This window comes from Ascaphus truei, chromosome 18 (assembly GCF_040206685.1).
Source record: "Ascaphus truei isolate aAscTru1 chromosome 18, aAscTru1.hap1, whole genome shotgun sequence".
NCBI classification, from domain to species: Eukaryota; Metazoa; Chordata; class Amphibia; order Anura; family Ascaphidae; genus Ascaphus; species Ascaphus truei.
Window position 1 is genome coordinate 29478724 of NC_134500.1, and position 17508 is coordinate 29496231.

The window sequence follows — 17508 nt, forward strand, 5'->3', positions numbered from 1 at the left end:
TCTCTGGACGACAAATCTGAGGACCAACAAAAATCCATTCTTCCTTCTAAATGTATCCTTTCTGCTACCACCTTCAACGCTCTTAAGGACATTGTCCTCCAACAGGACCACATTCCTGCCGGCCTTACGGTTCCCGATGGCCGCCTTTTCACTTCTTCCCTGCATCGTAAAAAGGTTCTCGAATGGAGCCATTCCTCCACATCAGCAGGACATCCCGTGACCAGGAGGACTTTGGACCTCATCTCCCAAACATTCTGGTGCCCTGAGATGCAGAGAAACGCAAAGATTTCGTAGCTGCGTGCCCAACTTGTGCCAGGACTAAAACTCCTAGGAATCTTCCTTCAGGTCTTCTTCAACCCTTGCCTGTTCCTGATCGCCCATGGACACACCTATCCATGGATTTCGTTGTTGATCTGCCCAGGGGCATGAACACGATCCTCGTGGTGGTGGATCGATTCTCAAAGCAATCCCACTTTATACCTCTTAAGGGCCTTCCCAACTCTCCCAAATTGGCTGATATATTTATCAGAGAGATATTCCGTCTTCACAGAGTACCACTGGTCATAGTATCGGATAGAGGCCCGTAATTCGTATCTCGCTTCTGGCGCTCCTTTTGCCTGCAACTAGGCATCTCCCTCCATTTTTCCTCTGGGTATCACCCTCAAACAAATGGTCAGACTGAGAGGACCAATCAGTCCCTAGAACAATACAGGCTGTGTTTCTGTGTAGCGCACTTCGTTCCATCCCCTTTGTCATTGATATTTCCCTAGAACAATACTTACAATGTTTTGTGTCTGATTTCCAGGACGACTGGTCCGAGCTCTTGCCCTGGGCAGATTTTGCTCATAACAACGCTCGTAGAGGATCAACTCTGGAATTCCCTTTTTTTCGTGAACTACGGGTTCCACCCGACCACTCTTCCTCTCTTTTTCCTCATCGGGGGTCTCAGCGGCAGACGACAGGATTAAAGAGCTGCAAAATCTCTGGAAAAAGATCCAGGTAAACATCAAGACAGCCACCAATAGGCAGAAGACCCAGGCAGATCGCCAACGCGGACCAGCTCAGGATTTCAAACCCAGCGACAAGGACTGGCTGTCATCCAGAAACATCAGGCTACTGCACCGACACACTTTATTCGAGCAAATACCCAGTATGTACCTGGCAGATACCTGGAATGCGCCGCTCCTCACCTCTGACAAGCCCCGTTGTGTTTGCCTTCCCAGCCTGGGTTCATGCCTGGCTAACGGGCGGCTAATCTGTTAAATGATAATGATTAGGATTTAATAGGCTGCAATGCTTCGCGTGTCTACCAGATGGCATAAATTCATGAATTGTAATGCAGTATATATATATATACTGTGCAGTATTGCAGCCAGCGGGAATAAAATGCTTCAATCCCTGCTTGGAAAATACCTCAATGCACTCGGGCAGAAAACAGTCACAAACCTCAATACACCCGGGTATACCCGAATTCGTGGGACTAGCCGAGCTCGAATAAAGTGTGTCGCCAGTGTAAAAGTTCCCCCCATGAAATGCGCGCCCAGATTTCTCGGTCCATTCCCTATCGCAGAAAGGATCAACCCGACGCGTACCGGCTCTCTGCCTTCTTCTATAAGGATTCCGCCCATTTTTCATGTTTCTTTACTCAAGCCAGTTGTCCAGAATGTGCACTCGGTTCTAGCCTCACCTATCACTCCCTGTGAGGATTCGCCATGCGGCTGATTCTGTCCCCTTAACCCTCACCTATCCATCCAGGGCTAAAGGCACTCAGAGAGGGCATCCTGACAGGGGTTCTCGGGCGCGGGCATGCGTGGGCGGCGCGCGGTCGGTTTCCCAGGTTGCGGTGCCTGGTCTGCGTCCCTGTTCAGCGGTGAGGTTTGCGCAGCACACGGTAATTGCGGTTCTCTGCTGGGCCCCGCCCCTTGTTCCCGTACTGTCTCTGGACTCCGCCCCCACTCCGGGATCCGCAATGCGCGACGCGGCGGGCATGGGCGGGATTCCGGTTCCTCCTCGGGCCCTGCCTCCGCACTGACACGGGTGCCGTGGCGCACGCGACCGGGTCGTTCTTCAGATGCGAGGGTGACGCGTAGTTGGTAGCCCCACCTCCGCTCACAAGTGGGCAGCTCAATAGGACACACCTGTGTATCCAGCAGTCTACCAGGGAAGGGCTAACTACTTCCTGATCACCTCCCATTGGTGGGAGTTCCTAGTTATATCCTGTCTGTGCAGTCATTGCTGAGCATAACTTAGGTTTGTGACGCTCTACTTCGCTGCATTCCTGCACTCTGCCTTGCTGACTCGTATTCCTGTTGCCTGACCTTGCTTTGGATTTTGGACTTCGTGATACTCTCCTGCACTGACCCCTGGCTTTGGCTATCGACTACTCTGCTCTCTCGTGCGCTGACCCAGGCTGTGGCTTAACGACGATCCCTCCTTCTCCAATCCTGACTCCGGCTACGTACCCCAACGATCCGCTACTCTCTACTCCGGAACCTGGCAAGAACTCTGACTACGCTGTCTTCTGTAATCCTGACCCTGCTAGTACGACCATCCTACACTCTAGACGCGCCCTCGTGGTTGTGGTCGGCGTTCTGTCTCAATCCCTACCTCAGCCCCGCGGTCGCGCCTCGTTTGTGGTGAGCTACGCGTCACACTCCCTCTTATATGGTGCAAGGTCAACCCAAGTATGAGATACAGTCCTTTCTGGACTCCAAGTTTTCTAGAGGCTCGTTAAACTATCTAGTGCACCGTCGTGGAGTCGCCCGGAGGTCGCTCCTAGAGGGGGGGGGGGGGTACTGTGAGGATTTGCCATCCTGGCGGCTGGAACCCATCACCCCATCTTACCCCCTCAACCTCTGCAGGCACTCAGGATGTGTGATACTACAACGGTCCCTCTACACGCCCGCGATCGGTTCATCCCTCCGCGGGTCCCGCCTCCAGTCTCCGCCCGACGGCGCTGACATACGATGCGTCCGTTCGGCCAGCCTCCCCTCTGGATCCGCCCCCTGGCTCTGGCTCCCGCTCTGACGACGGACATGCGCGGTGCGCGAGTGGCACACCATCCGGCCTCCATCCCCTGACGTCGGTGACGCGCGCGGGACGAAGCTCCGCCCCCCAAACCTAATCGGGGTGCACAACAGGGCGCACCTGCACAACCCAGCAGCCTATTTGTTTCCTCCTTCTTGCTCTGCCCTGGCTTCCCATTGGATGGAGGCGCCTTTAATACCTGGTCTGCTCAGTCCCTCATTGCTGAGCATAACCTTGTGTGTGAGGCCGCGCCTTGCTGCATTCCGGCCTTGTGCCCTGTCTGTCTTGATCCTGCTGCTGCCTGACCCTGATAGAGGGCGGAGGAAACAAGACCTCCCTAACACAGAGCTCAAAAGCGTGCGAGTAAGCACAGTATCATTTGTATACTTATATGAATAAATGCATTGAAAAGTATATAGCACATCCAGTATATATTAATCCGGAATATAATTCCCTAGATCCTATTATGCTCCATAGCCCTTAATACACGTGGGGATATCTGAGAAGACCGTGTTGTAGATCAACCAGACCCCCAACTAATTGGTGACATAGTCCCTGGAGCTGGATCAATGATTTGTGAGTAAAAAATATATATGCAATAGTTCCCACTTTCTCTTTCCTGGGTAGGTGTGCAACGGCTTCAGAAGCAGCAGCAAGGAAGGCTTTCTCCCATCAAGGAGAGTGTAGCTGTGCACTGCGTGCATTAATGTGCCAAAGACAAGCTGATGCTGCCTGGTCACTACAAAATATTTATTGACGTCTGTAAACCATTCAGACAATGGCAAGTACCTCGAGGAGAGAGCTCTGACGCGTTTCGTGCCGACAGGCACTTTGCCAAAGAGTAGCGCTCTCCTCGAATGTGCCCGCATATGTAGTATCTGGCTGCCTGATGCTCCACCCCCCCCCCACACGTCATCCTAGAGGTCTCCCGCAATGTAAAATCACGGGCGATCACCGGTGACGCGGCGGTAGAGGTAACCATGACAGCCATTGTATACACAAATGCCGGAACACATATAATATAACCATTAAAAAAATATAATACATGTGGATGATTGAATCGAAAGAAAACACATACATAGACGTACAGCGCCTTGCTGCATTCCTGCCTTGTGCCTTGTCTGTCTTGATCCTGCTTCTGCCTGACCCTGCTTCGCTTATTCGACTCCGCATCTCTCCTGACCCGGCTTACGTACGACCATCCCGAACTCTCCAATCCTCATCTCGGCTACCCTCATAACGACCACCCACCATTCTCCAATCCTGACCCTGGCTAAGTACCCCAACGATCCGCTACTCTCCAGTCCAGACCCGGCAAGTATAAACTACTATTCTACCTTCCGTACTACTGACCCGGCTTGCAAGACTACACTACACTCTAGGCGCGCCCTCGCGGTTGTGGGTTGGCGTTTTGTACAATTCCCTATCTCAGCCTCGCGGCCGCGTCTGGTTTGTGGTGAGCTACGCGTTACAAGTACAATTAGAAAAAGACTGAACAAGTATGGTTTGTTTGGAAGGGTTGCCAGGAGAAAGCCTCTTTTCTCTAAAAAGAACATGGCAGCCGTCTCTCTCTCTTCCCCCCCACCCGTCTCTCTCCCTCTTCCCCCCCACCCGTCTCTCTCCCTCTGCCCCCCACCCGTCTCTCTCCCTTTTCCCCCCGTCTCTCTCCCTCTTCCCTCTCCCTTTTCCCCCCGTCTCTCTCCCTCTTCCCCCCGTCTCTCTTCCCCTTCCCCCGTCTCTCTCCCTCTTCCCCCCGTCTCTCTTCCCCCTCGTCTCTCTTCCTCTTCCCCCCGTCTCTCTCCCTCTTCCCCCCGTCTCTCTCCTGTTCCCCCACCTCTATCTCTCCCCCCGTTTCTTTCGCCCCCCCCCGTTTCTCTTTCGCCCCCCCCCCTTGTTTCTCTTTCGCCCCCCCCGTTTCTCTTTCGCCCCCCCCCTTGATTCTCTTTTGCCCCCCCCCCTTGTTTCTCTTTCCCCCCCTTGTTTCTCACCTCACGTGGGACGGAGGGGGAAGCCCAAAACAAGCCCCGCGCGCAAACCAAGCCCCCCCGCACCCTCCCCCTCCCCACGTGGGACAGAGGGGGAAGCGCCAACACAAGCCCCGTGCGCAACCCAGCCCCCACCCGCTCGCAACCCAGCCCCCACCCGCTCCCAACTTCATACGGAGGGGGAAGCGCCAGGCCGCCTTCTCCCCCTAATCTCCTGCCCCTGATCCCCGCTTGCTGCCCGGGGGTGTCCGGGGAGCGTGCTTCGGCGTTGGCCGCTTCGGGGGGGGGGGGGCCTGCTGCCTTGCGGAGGCCCCCGCTGCGATGTGTGACCCCCCCCCCTGTCTTGCAGAGGCCCTCCTGCCGTGCGGAGGGCCCACTGCCGTGCTGAGACCCCACTGCTGCCACGTGCGACCCGGTGAGTGTGTGTGTGTGAGTGACAGACTGAGTGTCTGTGAGTGAGTGTGTCTGTGAGTGAGTGTGTCTGTGAATGAGTGTGTCTGTGAGTGAGTGTGTCTGAGTCTGAGTGTGTCTGTGAGTGTGTCTGTGTGAGTGAGTGTGTCTGTGAGTGAGTGTGTCTGTGAGTGAGTGTGTGTGAGTGAGTGTGTCTGTGAGTGAGTCTGTGTGTCTGAGTGAGTCTGTGTGTCTGAGTGTGTGAGTGTGCGAGTGTGTGTCTGCGTGTGTGTCTGCGTGTGTGTCTGCGTGTGAGAGTGTGTGTGTGAGTGACAGTGAGTGTGTGTCTGAGTGACAGTGAGTGTGTGTGTGTGTCTGTGCGTGAGTGTCTGTGTCTGTGAGTGAGTGGCTGTGTCTGTGAGTGTCTGTGTGTGAGTATCTGTATCTGTGAGTGTCTGTGAGTGTGTCGCCCTCTCCCCCTCTCGCACTCTCTCTGTCTTTGTCTCTCATTCTCTCTGTGTGTGTTCTCTCTCTCAATTCTCTCTGTGTGTGTTCTCTCTCTCATTCTCTCTGTGTGTCTCTCTTTTTCTGTGTGTCTCCCTCTTTCGCTCTCTCCCCCACTCTCTCTCTCTCCCCCACACACTCTCTCTCTCTCCCCCACACACTCTCTCTCTCTCTCCCACACTCTCTCTCTCTCCCCCACACTATCTCTCTCTCTCTCTCTCTCTCTCCCCCACTCTCTCTCTCTCCCCCACTCTCTCTCTCTCCCCCACACACTCTCTCTCTCTCCCCCACACACTCTCTCTCTCTCCCCCACACACTCTCTCTCTCTCCCCCACACACTCTCTCTCTCTCCCCCACACTCTCTCTCTCCCCCACACTCTCTCTCTCCCCCACACTATCTCTCTCTCTCTCTCTCTCTCTCTCTCTCTCTCTCTCTCTCTCACACTCTCTCTCTCTCTCCCCCACACTCTCTCACACTCTGGATCTGGATATCTTAACTGCCCTATACTACACTGAAATAACCTATACTGCTGCGGCCGAGTTTATTCGAGCATTTGCCCGTTCTCGGCCGCAGAAGTAACCTGGCGCGCGCCGGAGGGTGCCGGGCGCGCGCCGAAGCCTCGGAGGAGAAGCCCGCCGATCGGGGCTTCCCCCTCTCCTCACCGGGTCCGCCAGGTCCCCCGGAACGTCCCGCCGCCGTCCTCACATCCGCGCGACACCAGGGCTCCCTCGGGGAGCCCTGGGCACGCGTACAGGCAGCACAGGCACCGATGATGCGCGGCACGCTGAGGGAGTGCGGCTCGCAAGCCGGGACATTTCCCGGCTTGCGGAATGAGCCGCACTCGGATAAAGTGTGCCGCCTGTGTATACTGCTTTCTTCCAGATCTGACTCAAGCTTCACACGGAAGACATCGGAACCCCCCCCCAACCCAGAAGACAGGTAGGGAACACCTCCCCTCCAATGTATAACATTGCGGGAATGAGGTACCTGGACATTGAGGGACTGCGGATCAGGTAAGATCCCAGGCGGGATTGCTGCTTTAAATATTGTGAAGCGGGGACGTCCAGACACTGGTTAAGGGGTTCAGGAAACTAGTCATCCACACCTGGCTTTTATTTCTAGATCCGACATTTACACACACACACACACACACACACACACACACACACACACACACACACACACACACACACACACACACACACACACACACACACACACACACACGTAACAAGGACTAATTGTAGTATAATGTAATACAAAAACGAATGTTGTTCTGACTAGGAATTTATTAAATGTATTTTATTTATATATTTTATTTTAAAGCGGGGTTAGGGGCGGGGTTGGGGGCGGGACTAGGTGGCGAATAGATTTTTTGGTTGGGCGAGTAGATTTTTGGGTGATTTGTCGAACACTGTGTATATGTATGGGGGGTCTGTAATGTGTGCATGGGGGATGTGTGTGTGTATGGGGGGCTGTAGTGTGTGTGTGTGTATGGGGGTCTGTAATGTGTGTGTTTATGGGGTGCTGTAGTGAGTATGGGGGGTCTGTAGTGTGTGTGTGTGTGTGTATGGGGGGCTGTAGTGTGTGTGTGTGTGTATATGTATGGGGGTCTGTAATGTGTGTATGGGGGCCTGTAGTGTGTGTGTGTGTGTGTGTGTGTGTGTGTATGGGGGGCTGTAGTGTGTGTGTGTATCCATATTGTGATGCCCACACCACATTGTAACATATTTTAGTCCCAATTAAGGCAGGAAACGTAGTATTTCTCTAACGTGGGGTTTATTTACAGGGATTAAATTATACTAACGGGCCCACCGCCCAAACAAAACATAAAAATAACATCTATTCCCTTTAGGGAAAACTAACGACACTGTAGCTTTCACCCTCACTACTTGATGGGCAGCAAAGCTGGTTCCCACCTCCAAAACATGCCATGGTATAGGCAACAATGTATACAGTCTCTGCACAGAACAATAAAGAGTTTTCTTTATCTTTTAGTCCAGGGTTTGGAACAAACGTCACCGCTTCAGCACGGCCTTGCGTCCTTCCTTCGGGAACTCGGCCCCACATGAGCTCAGCGAAACCCTCCTCTTTAAATGCCAAGGACAAGACATCCCCGCTTCAGCACGGTCTGTCGTCCTTCTTCTCTGGGATTCAAACCCAGGCAGTCCCAGCATACTCGGCGACCACCGTCCAGCAGGCCTATGGGTCTGTGCCAACTTCCGCAGCTGGGGAGGACGCTCCTCTGTCCCCTTCTCTGGGACAGCAATCTCTTGCTCTCTCTATGTCTTCCTTAAAACACTTCCTTGTTCAGCCTGCTCAATTAGGCAGCTGCTGCTGCTGAACTAGCTACTCTAGGGGATTGTGGCAGGGTGGCCTGTAGGCAAGGTCAGACAATAGTCCACACGTGTTGTTTCTGGTCAAAGCAAATGTTAAGGGGTTTTATTTCTCCACAGAAAAACTAAACATTTGGGCACACTGTCCCTTTAAGGCAATACAAAAACCCATAGGAAACATTGAAGCAAAATAGCACCTACTCCACATTGGGAGAACTTACTCACAATCCAAGCCCTATCTATCAGGCTGGCTGGATATCTCCACTTCCCAACCTTTTAACATATAAAACAACAGTCAGGAAAAAATATTAAAGTTCTTACTGTGTTTTAGAGAGAGGGTTGGAAATCTATCTGGCTAGCAGCTTGCATAGGACAGCTCTGCAGTCTGAGACAGCCACCTTCCACAAGCATTACATTCCTTATCAAGGGTGGCTGTCAGCTGTCTCCGCTTACTTCCTGATTGCCCAACCATTCTTCCTGGGTTAACCTTCTGAGTGCTGAATGAAGGACTCAGATGTATGTTTCCAAGGCATAACTATTAGTGCCTGACTTCACCCAGTCACAGGGATATTAACTCCATGTAAGCTGGAAAAGTCCTATAGCTGCCCTATTCCAGCACCTAGAGGACAGCAATGGTATCACAATATGTATGGGGGGGAGGGGGCTGTAGTGTGTTTGTGTGTGTGGTGAGGGGACTGTAGTGTGAGAGTGTATGGGGGGCTGTAGTGTGTGTATATGTGTATATGTATGGGGGGTCTGTAATGTGTGCTAATGTGTGTATGGATGGCTGTAGTGTGTGTGTGTGTGTGTGTGTATATATGTATGGGGGTCTGTAATGTGTGCGTCTGTGAATAGGGGGCTGTAGTGTGTGTGTATGGGGGGCTGTAGTGTGTGTGGTTGTAGTGTGTGTGTATGTGTGAGTTTATAGGGGGCTCTAATGTGTGTGTGTGAGTGTATGGGGGGCTTTAGTGTGTGTGTGTGTGTGTGTGTGTGTGTGTGTGTGTGTGTGTGTGTGTATGTATGTGAGAGAGTGTATGGGAAGATGTAGCATGAATGGGGGGCTGTATTGTGTGTGTGTGTGTGTATGGGGGGCTGTATTGCGTGTGTGTGTGTGGGGGAGCTGTACTGCGTGTGTGTGAGTGTATGGAGGGCTGTAGTTTGTGTGTATGTGTATGTATGGGGGATGTCGTGTGTGTGTATGGGGGGTCTGTATTGTGCGTTTATGTGTATGAGGGCTGTAGTATGTGTATATGTGTGTATATGTGTATGTGTGTGTGTATGGGAGGGCTGCAATGTGCGTTTGTGTATTTATTTCTTATTATATATTAGTGAAAGCACTGTATGCCTGTCTGCATCTTCCTGTGTCCCTAGGGGAAATCTCATTGGTCCCTTGGGCCGCCCGCCCCCGCACCTCTCATTGGCCTCAGGCGGAGTGACGACACACACACACACACACACACACACCCTCCAAGTCATCGTGACCCACGCGCACCTCCTCCTCTCCCCGTGTCTCCCTGTTTCCCCCGCTTTCACAGCCCCCCCCCGGCGCCACTACAGTCAGCGGGGGAGCAGAGCAGAGCGAGCGCCCGGGACACCGCCCACGACTCTCAAGCCCCCGCGCTCTCCTCCTCTCCCCGTGTCAGCTCCCCCCCGGTGCTCCGCTCAGCTCTCCCCCCCGGAGGTCCGCTCAGCTCTCCCCCCCGGAGCTTCGCTCAGCTCTCCCCCCCGGTGCTCCGCTCAACTCCCCCCCGGTGCTCCGCTCAGCTCCCCCCCCGGTGCTCCGCTCAGCTCCCCCCCCCCGGTGCTCCGCTCAGCTCCCCCCCCCGGTGCTCCGCTCACCTCCCCCCCAGTGCTCCGCTCACCTCCCCCCCGGTGCTCCGCTCACCTCCCCCCCGGTGCGCCACTCACCTCCCCCCTGATGCTCCGACAGGCAGTGGACACGCGGCGCCTAAGATGGCGGCGCCCGGAAGGACCCCCTTCCTCCCTCGCAGAGTAAGATGGCGGCGGACGGAAGGAGAGGTGACGTGTGTGTGTGTGTGTGTGTGTCACTGTGTGTGTGTGTGTGTCACTGTGTGTGTGTGTGTGTGTGTGTGTGACACTGTGTGTGGGGGACGACACTGTGTGTGTGTGTGTGTGTGTGTGGGGGGGGGGGGACACTGTGTGTGTGTGTGTTACACTGTGTGTGTGTGTGTTACACTGCCTCTTACTCCTGTCTGTGTGTGTGTGTGTGACACTGTGTGTGTGTGTGTGTGACAGTCTGTGGTGGGGGGCGGGGGGTGATGTGGTGGGGGGGCGGGGGGTGATGTGGTGGGGGGCGGGGGGTGATGTGGTGGGGGCCGGGGGTGATGTGGTGGGGGCCGGGGGTGATGCAGGGGGGCGGGCAGTAATGTGAGGTGCAAGGGGGGGTGGGAGAGTCATGTGAGGTGCAAGGGCCGGAGAGTGATGTGATGTGCAAGGCGGGGGACACTGATGTGGGGGCCAGGAGGGGTGGAGAGTGATGTGGGGTGCAGGGAGGGGAGACCGCAGATGTGAAGGAGGGGGGGGGATGGAGCTGTGAAGAGGGGGGGGGGCGGAGCTGTGAAGGGGAACGGAGTTGTGAACGTGGGGGCCAGCCAGCTGTGAAGGGGGGTAAATCACGGGCAACGCCGGGTATATCAGCTAGTATACTATATTTCTAAGTTTGTCATTCCGTTTGTTTGTTTGTATGTCCGAAGCATCGAAATTTCACAAACGGCACGATGTAGCACAACAAAACTTTTACTGGACATTCTGCTGCGGATTTGTAGGTCAACGCAACTATTTTGAGCTTCCAATTTGACTCACCTCCCAAATTATGGACATTCTAAGTTTCCATCGGGTGTCCTGGAAAAATGTTAGAGCAGGAGCGGGGGGGGGGCGTGGCTACTCAGGGAGGGGGGGTGTCCTTGCCTGGATTGGGGCTGTGTGTGTGTCTGTGTGTGTGTGATGTGAGATGTGCAGGGGAGATGTGGCAGCAGGGGAAAGGGGGGCGGGAAGATGTGGCAGCGGGGGAAAGGGGGGCGGGGAGATGTGGCAGCGGGGGAAAGGGGGGCGGGGAGATGTGCCGGCAACCAGGGGAGATGCGGCAGCAGCGAGGGGAGATGTGCCACCAGCAGGGGGGGGCGGATAAATGTGCCGGCAGCGGGGGCGGCGAGATGTGCCGGCAGATGTGCCAGCTGCAGGGAGGGGGGCGGGGAGATGTGCCAGCAGTGGGGGGGAGGGGGGCGGGGAGATGTACCAGCAGCGAGGGGCGATGTGCCGGCAGCGCAGGGAGATGTGCCGGCAGCGCGGGGAGATGTGTCGGCAGCTCTCCGAGCACAAAGCTAGTGTATGTATATACACATACACGTATACAATTCCTTGCTTTGCCCGTTCCTCCCCCCCCCGAGATGCTGCCGTGGCGGGTCGGCTCTCACCCCAGCGGCGGTACCTGGCTCGGTTGTAGATGATTGGCTCGTGCTCCTCGGGTAACGTGCTCCACATTCCCAGCTCCCGGAACATCTTCAGCATGTGTTCCAGGAACGTCTGCCCCGAGGCGCGCTCCACCACCGCGCTCAGCAGCGTCCATGCATGGGTGGAATACAAGAACTGGCTCCCTGGGGAGAGGGGGAGTGGGGGGTAAGAAGGAGAGGGGGTGAGAGGGGGAGGGGGTAAGAGGGAGAGGGGGAGTGAGGGGTAAGAGGGAGAGTGGGGGGTGAGAGGGGGAGTGAGGGGTAAGAGGGAGAGGGGGGTAGGGTGGAAAAGAGGGAGACAGCAGGAAGGGAGAGTGGGATGGGGAGAGAGCGGGATAAGAGGGGGAAGAGAGATAGAGAGAGGTAGAGAAGAAAGAGGGAGAGGGAGAGAAGAAAGAGGGAGGGGTGAGAGAAGGAGAGACAGAGATAAGACACAGAAGAGGGAAGAAGAGAGATGAAGAGACAGAGAGTCTGATATAAAAGAAATGACAGGTGAGAAGAAAGAGAGATACGGAAGGAGACACAGAGATAAGACGGTGGGAGAGCGGGAGGATTAAAGAACAGATAGTACAGAAGACATAATAGAAACAGAAGAGTGAAAGAGAGAGAGACGAAGAGAAGACGAGAGCGTGGAAGAGAGAGATGGACAGGTCCCTTCGGCAGTAAGAGTGGGAGATTCCCATTGGCAGTTAATGCCTCTTGGCCTACGTTCTACGTTTAATGCGTGACACAGACTGGACCCCCGGCGCCTCTCGCCCGTCCTCTGCACCTACCCGGCTTAAACACCAAGGGATCGTTTTTAAACAGCTCCAGCGACTCGATCACGGTCTCAAACTTCTCCTTGATATAAAACTCCTCCGGTTCGGCTGGCGATCTCTTTCTGGCGCCCCTCGACTTCGGCTCCTTGCCTCCGCTCTCCACCTTGGACACGGCGCTCTCCGGCTCATCAGCTGCTGCCGGCGGTCTGTTCGCCGCCTCCGGGGCTGCGGGTTCTGAGCCTTTCTTGGCCACTTTATTACGGATTTTCTGGACGTCTTTTTCGTAGTGCCGGATCCCGCTGAGGTGGGATACCAATAGCCGGGTGGTTACAGTGACCTGAAGGAAGGAATGGGGATTGAGCTTCGCCTGTAGCACTTTCGGCATTGTCACCAGGTGATGGCTTGGGGATTGCCACGCAACCGCGGATGCCACGAGTGGAAAGGCTGGCCCTGAATGCCATGAAATGTACAAATGGACGGCATGTAAGAAACAACCAGTCTGCCCTATTCTCCCATCCGCGGTGAGACTTCACGCCCTATTCTCCCATCCGCTGTGACACCTCACGCCCTATTCTCCCTTCCGCGGTGAGACTTCACGCCCTATTCTCCCATCCGCTGTGACACCTCACGCCCTATTCTCCCATCCGCTGTGACACCTCACGCCCTATTCTCCCATCCGCGGTGACACCTCACGCCCTATTCTCCCATCCGTGGTGGCACCTCACACCCTATTCTCCTATCCGTGTTGACACCTCACCCTCTATTCTCCCATCCGCTGTGAGACCTTACACCCTATTCACCCATCCGTGGTGACACCTCACGCCCTATTCTCCCATCCGTGGTGGCACCTCACGCGCTATTCTCCTATCCGTGGTGACACCTCACGCCCTATTCTCCCATCCGCTGTGAGACCTTACACCCTATTCTCCCATCTGCTGTGAGATCTCACACCCTATTCACCCATCCGTGGTGACACCTCACGCCCTATTCTCCCATCCGCTGTGTATTGTATTGTATTTTATGTCTTTATTTATATAGCACCATTAATGTACATAGCGCTTCATAGTAGTAATACATGTGGTAATCAAATAAATAACTGATAATATAAATAACAGATCATGGGAATAAGTGCTTTAGACATAAAAGTAACATTAAGGAAGAGGAGTCCCTGCCCCGAGGAGCTTACAGTCTAATTGGTAGGTAGGGAGAACGTACAGAGACAGTAGGAGGGAGTTCTGGTAAGTGCGTCTGCAGGGTGCCAAGCTTTATGTATCATGTGTTCAGAATATCCACAGTGCTATTCAAATGCTTCTTTACGCAAGTGTGTCTTAAGGTGGGTCTTAAAGGTGGATAGAGAGGGTGCTAGTCGGGTACTGAGGGGAAGGGCATTCCAGAGGTGTGGGGCAGTCAGTGAAAAAGGTTTAAGGCGGGAGAGGGCTTTAGATACAAAGGGGGTAGAAAGAAGACATCCTTGAGAAGAATGCAAGAGTCTGGATGGTGCATAACGAGAAATTAGGGCTGAAATGTAGGGAGGGGCAGAAGAGTGTAAAGCTTTAAAAGTGAGGAGAAGAATGGAGTGTGAGATGCGGGATTTGATCGGAAGCCAGGAGAGGGATTTCAGGAGGGGAGACGCTGAGACAGATCTAGGAAAGAGTAGAGTGATTCTGGCAGCAGCGTTTAGGATAGATTGTAGGGGAGACAGGTGAGAGGCAGGAAGGCCGGACAGCAGGAGGTTACCGTAGTCAAGAGGGGAGAGAATGAGGGCCTGAGTCAGAGTTTTAGCAGTCGAGCAACAGAGGAAAGGGCGTATATTTGTTATATTGCGGAGGAAAGAGCTTTGTTCCGAATACCAAGAGTATGGAGAATGTGAAGGAGAAGAGGGTGGTCCACGGTGTCAAATGCTGCAGAGAGGTCGAGTAATATGAGCAGAGTGTAATGGCCTTTGTCTTTGGCAGCATGGAGGTCGTCAGTTATTTTAGTGAGGGCTGTTTCCGTGGAGTGAGCAGTGCGGAAGCCAGATTGTAGAGTGTCTAGGAGAGAATAGGTGTTGAGCAAATGGAGCAAGCTAGAGAATACAAGACGTTCAAGGAGTTTAGAGGCAAAAGGCAGGAGGGAGACAGGTCGATAGTTAGAAAGACAGGTAGGGTCAAGCTTGCTGTTTTTGAGTAATGGTATAACTGTTGCATGTTTGAAGGAGGATGGAAAGGTTCCAGAGCAGAGGGAGGAGTTAAAAATGTGTGTGAGCGTAGGGATTAAAGTAGGACCAAAAGGTTTTAGGAGATGGGAGGGAATGGGGTCAGGAGAGCAAGTGGTAGAGGGAGAAGAGGAGATCAACAGCGACACATCCTCCTCTGAGACAGTGGAAAAAGAGTCAAGGAAGCCAGGAGGAGAGTTAAGAAGAGATGTAAGATGGGAGCAAGAAACAGAGGGGATGTTCTGACTTATGGATTCCACCTTTTCCTTAAAATAGTCAGCAAAGTCCTGAGCGGAGATGGAGGAAGGAGAGGCAGCTGAGGGTGGTTTGAGTAGAGTATCAAAGACAGAGAACAGTCGGTGTGGGTTAGAGTTGTGCATGTTGATTAGTGAAGAAAAGTAGGCTTGTTTAGCTTGCGAGAGGGCAGAGTTGAAACAGGATAGCATAAATTGTAGTGAAGGAAGTCTGCGAGAGTATGAGATTTCCTCCAGAGGCGTTCAGAGGAACGAGTGGAGGAACGCAGCATGCGTGTGTGGGAATTTAGCCAGGGTCTAGGGTTAGAAGGGCGAGGGCAGCAGAGAGAAAGCGTGAGACCTTACACCCTATTCTCCCATCTGCTGTGAGACCTCACGCCCTATTCTCCCATCCGCGGTGACAGCTCACGCCCTATTCTCCCATCCGCAGTGACACATCACACCCTATTATTTGGCATTTTAGTTTTGACATACAGATGTAGCAAAGCTTATTGTTTTCGGTGCCACGTTCATGCGTGGCTGCTGTGCTGTCTGGCAGCCGCGGTCCGAGAACAGTAACCGGCAAGGCAGGATGCCACTGAATGGGATTCGGCGGCATTAATCCTTTTGGGCCATCTGCAGGGAGAGAAAACTGATACACGCTTTCCAGATAAGCTACGCAGCTGTGTCTCCGCCTCTCGGACTGGACCCGTGTCTCCGCCTCTCGGACGGGACCCGTGTCTCCGCCTCTCGGACGAGACCCGTGTCTCCGCCTCTCGGACGGGACCCGTGTCTCCGCCTCTCGGACGGGACCCGTGTCTCCGCCTCTCGGACGGGACCCGTGTCTCCGCCTCTCGGACGGGACCCGTGTCTCCGCCTCTCGGACGGGACCCGTGTCTCCGCCTCTCGGACGGGACCCGTGTCTCCGCCTCTCGGACGGGACCCGTGTCTCCGTCTCTCGGACGGGACCCGTGTCTCCGTCTCTCGGACGGGACCCGTGTCTCCGTCTCTCTGTCGGGACCCGTGTCTCCGTCTCTCTGCCGGGATCCGTGTCTCCAACTCTCTGCCGGGATCCGTGTCTCTAACTCTCTGCTGGGATCCGTGTCTCTGCCTGGAGCCCACGGACAGAGACGGCCACGCGCGGACAGAGACGGCCACGCGCGGACAGAGACGGCCACGCGCAGACAGAGACGGCCACGCGCGGACAGAGATGGCCACGCGTGGACAGAGACGGCCACGCGCGGACAGAGACGGCCACGCAGTGCATCTAAAAGCTTAGTGTCACAGGAGACCATGTTTATCAACACGTTTTATACTGGGATCATATGATTGAGCAAGACAAGGCGGTAAAATAAATTGTAATTTATTCCACGAAAAGACATACACACAATGGATCATAATTTGCAATGAAAAAAACACTTACTGGGATCTAGGCAAACGAACTAAACTGTCCTAGAACGAAATGTTAACAAATGAAGTCTATATGAGTCCTTTCCAATGACCGGGAGGTACTCACAAAAGTCCTGAAACGCAATTCGGCCTGCAGTTGCAGCTGCGACCGCTATGTTTCCTTTTCAGAACTTGGCCCCTGAAAAGCGGGACTTTTCTTGAGTTGAAATTCCTGAAGCCAGCTCGCGTCTATTTCTTACAGGGTATCTTTTTTCGGATCTTGAATTTGCCGCTGATGGTTTGGCGCTTGGAATCTGAGGTCCTGATTGGCTGCAAGGTTTCTTATAGGTTTTGGAGTCCGATTCACAAACCACTACAGCCAATCGGCGCGTGGGAATTTCTCTGCCAGCCTATCACCAATTTGCCGGTATACTGAAGCCGGGTGGGCACAGATTTCAATTCTGCTAACGGGCATGCGCTAACCTGGCACCTCTGCCTCTTAGTATATCGAGCCCACCCGCTGTCCAGGCTCTACAATGTCTGGGGATATGGTGGCCGGATAGCCCTGTGTGCTATCAGGCTGGGGGTACTTGAGTGCAACTCCAGTACTCCGCATGTCTTACCACCTTGGCATCCCTGAGGCTATCAAGTCCAGGACCCGAGTAGACACAGTGGCACCAAGCCTGGTGGCCACCTGGTCTCTCGGAACCCAGGCCTTGGAAATTCCACGGTTCCTATACAGGTTGCAAGCATATATACCTATTAAACATAACTCCTTAATAAAATATACTGTTACACTGTATCTTGTGCTAAAATGTCTAAGTCCCCCTTTCTGGTGTCAGGGATAGAATAAGAAGATATACTCTCTACCCTTACTAGCCTTATCCCTGTCACACTGTAGAAACCTGACTTTACATTTGGCACACAAATAAAACCCCCACAGCTTTATCACATAGCTGGGGTACCCCCTGAACCCCTATACCTGAGCCAGGGTGACTTGGGCATGAACTGGGCTTCCCTCCTTATACTAGGGACCCCTGTGCCATTCTGGGGATACCTTGGTCCCCTACGCCCTGTTTTACCTTTCTGGTCTGTGCTACAGCAGGGAATACTGGCGGTGAGCCGCAAGAACGTTTCCAGGGTAGGGTTTTGACCGGAGCACAGTGCTCCAATGTCTCCGAGGTTCTTACCTGATTCTTGGGTACATCTTTGGGGTATCCC

At 53.9% G+C, this 17508-nt stretch overlaps 1 protein-coding gene across 2 annotated transcripts in view; it reads right to left on the reverse strand.

The window, feature by feature from the left end:
• The window catches only part of LOC142469098 (serine beta-lactamase-like protein LACTB, mitochondrial), a 49116-nt gene that overhangs the window by 4719 nt on the left and 26889 nt on the right, over nucleotides 1-17508 (reverse strand). For both annotated transcript variants that reach the window (XM_075576006.1, XM_075576005.1), the window contains 2 exons: nucleotides 12487-12808; nucleotides 11692-11857 (listed from right to left, as the gene is read on the reverse strand). In XM_075576006.1, coding sequence (XP_075432121.1) covers nucleotides 11692-11857; nucleotides 12487-12808 — 488 coding nt within the window. The remainder of the gene's footprint in view (nucleotides 1-11691; nucleotides 11858-12486; nucleotides 12809-17508) is intronic.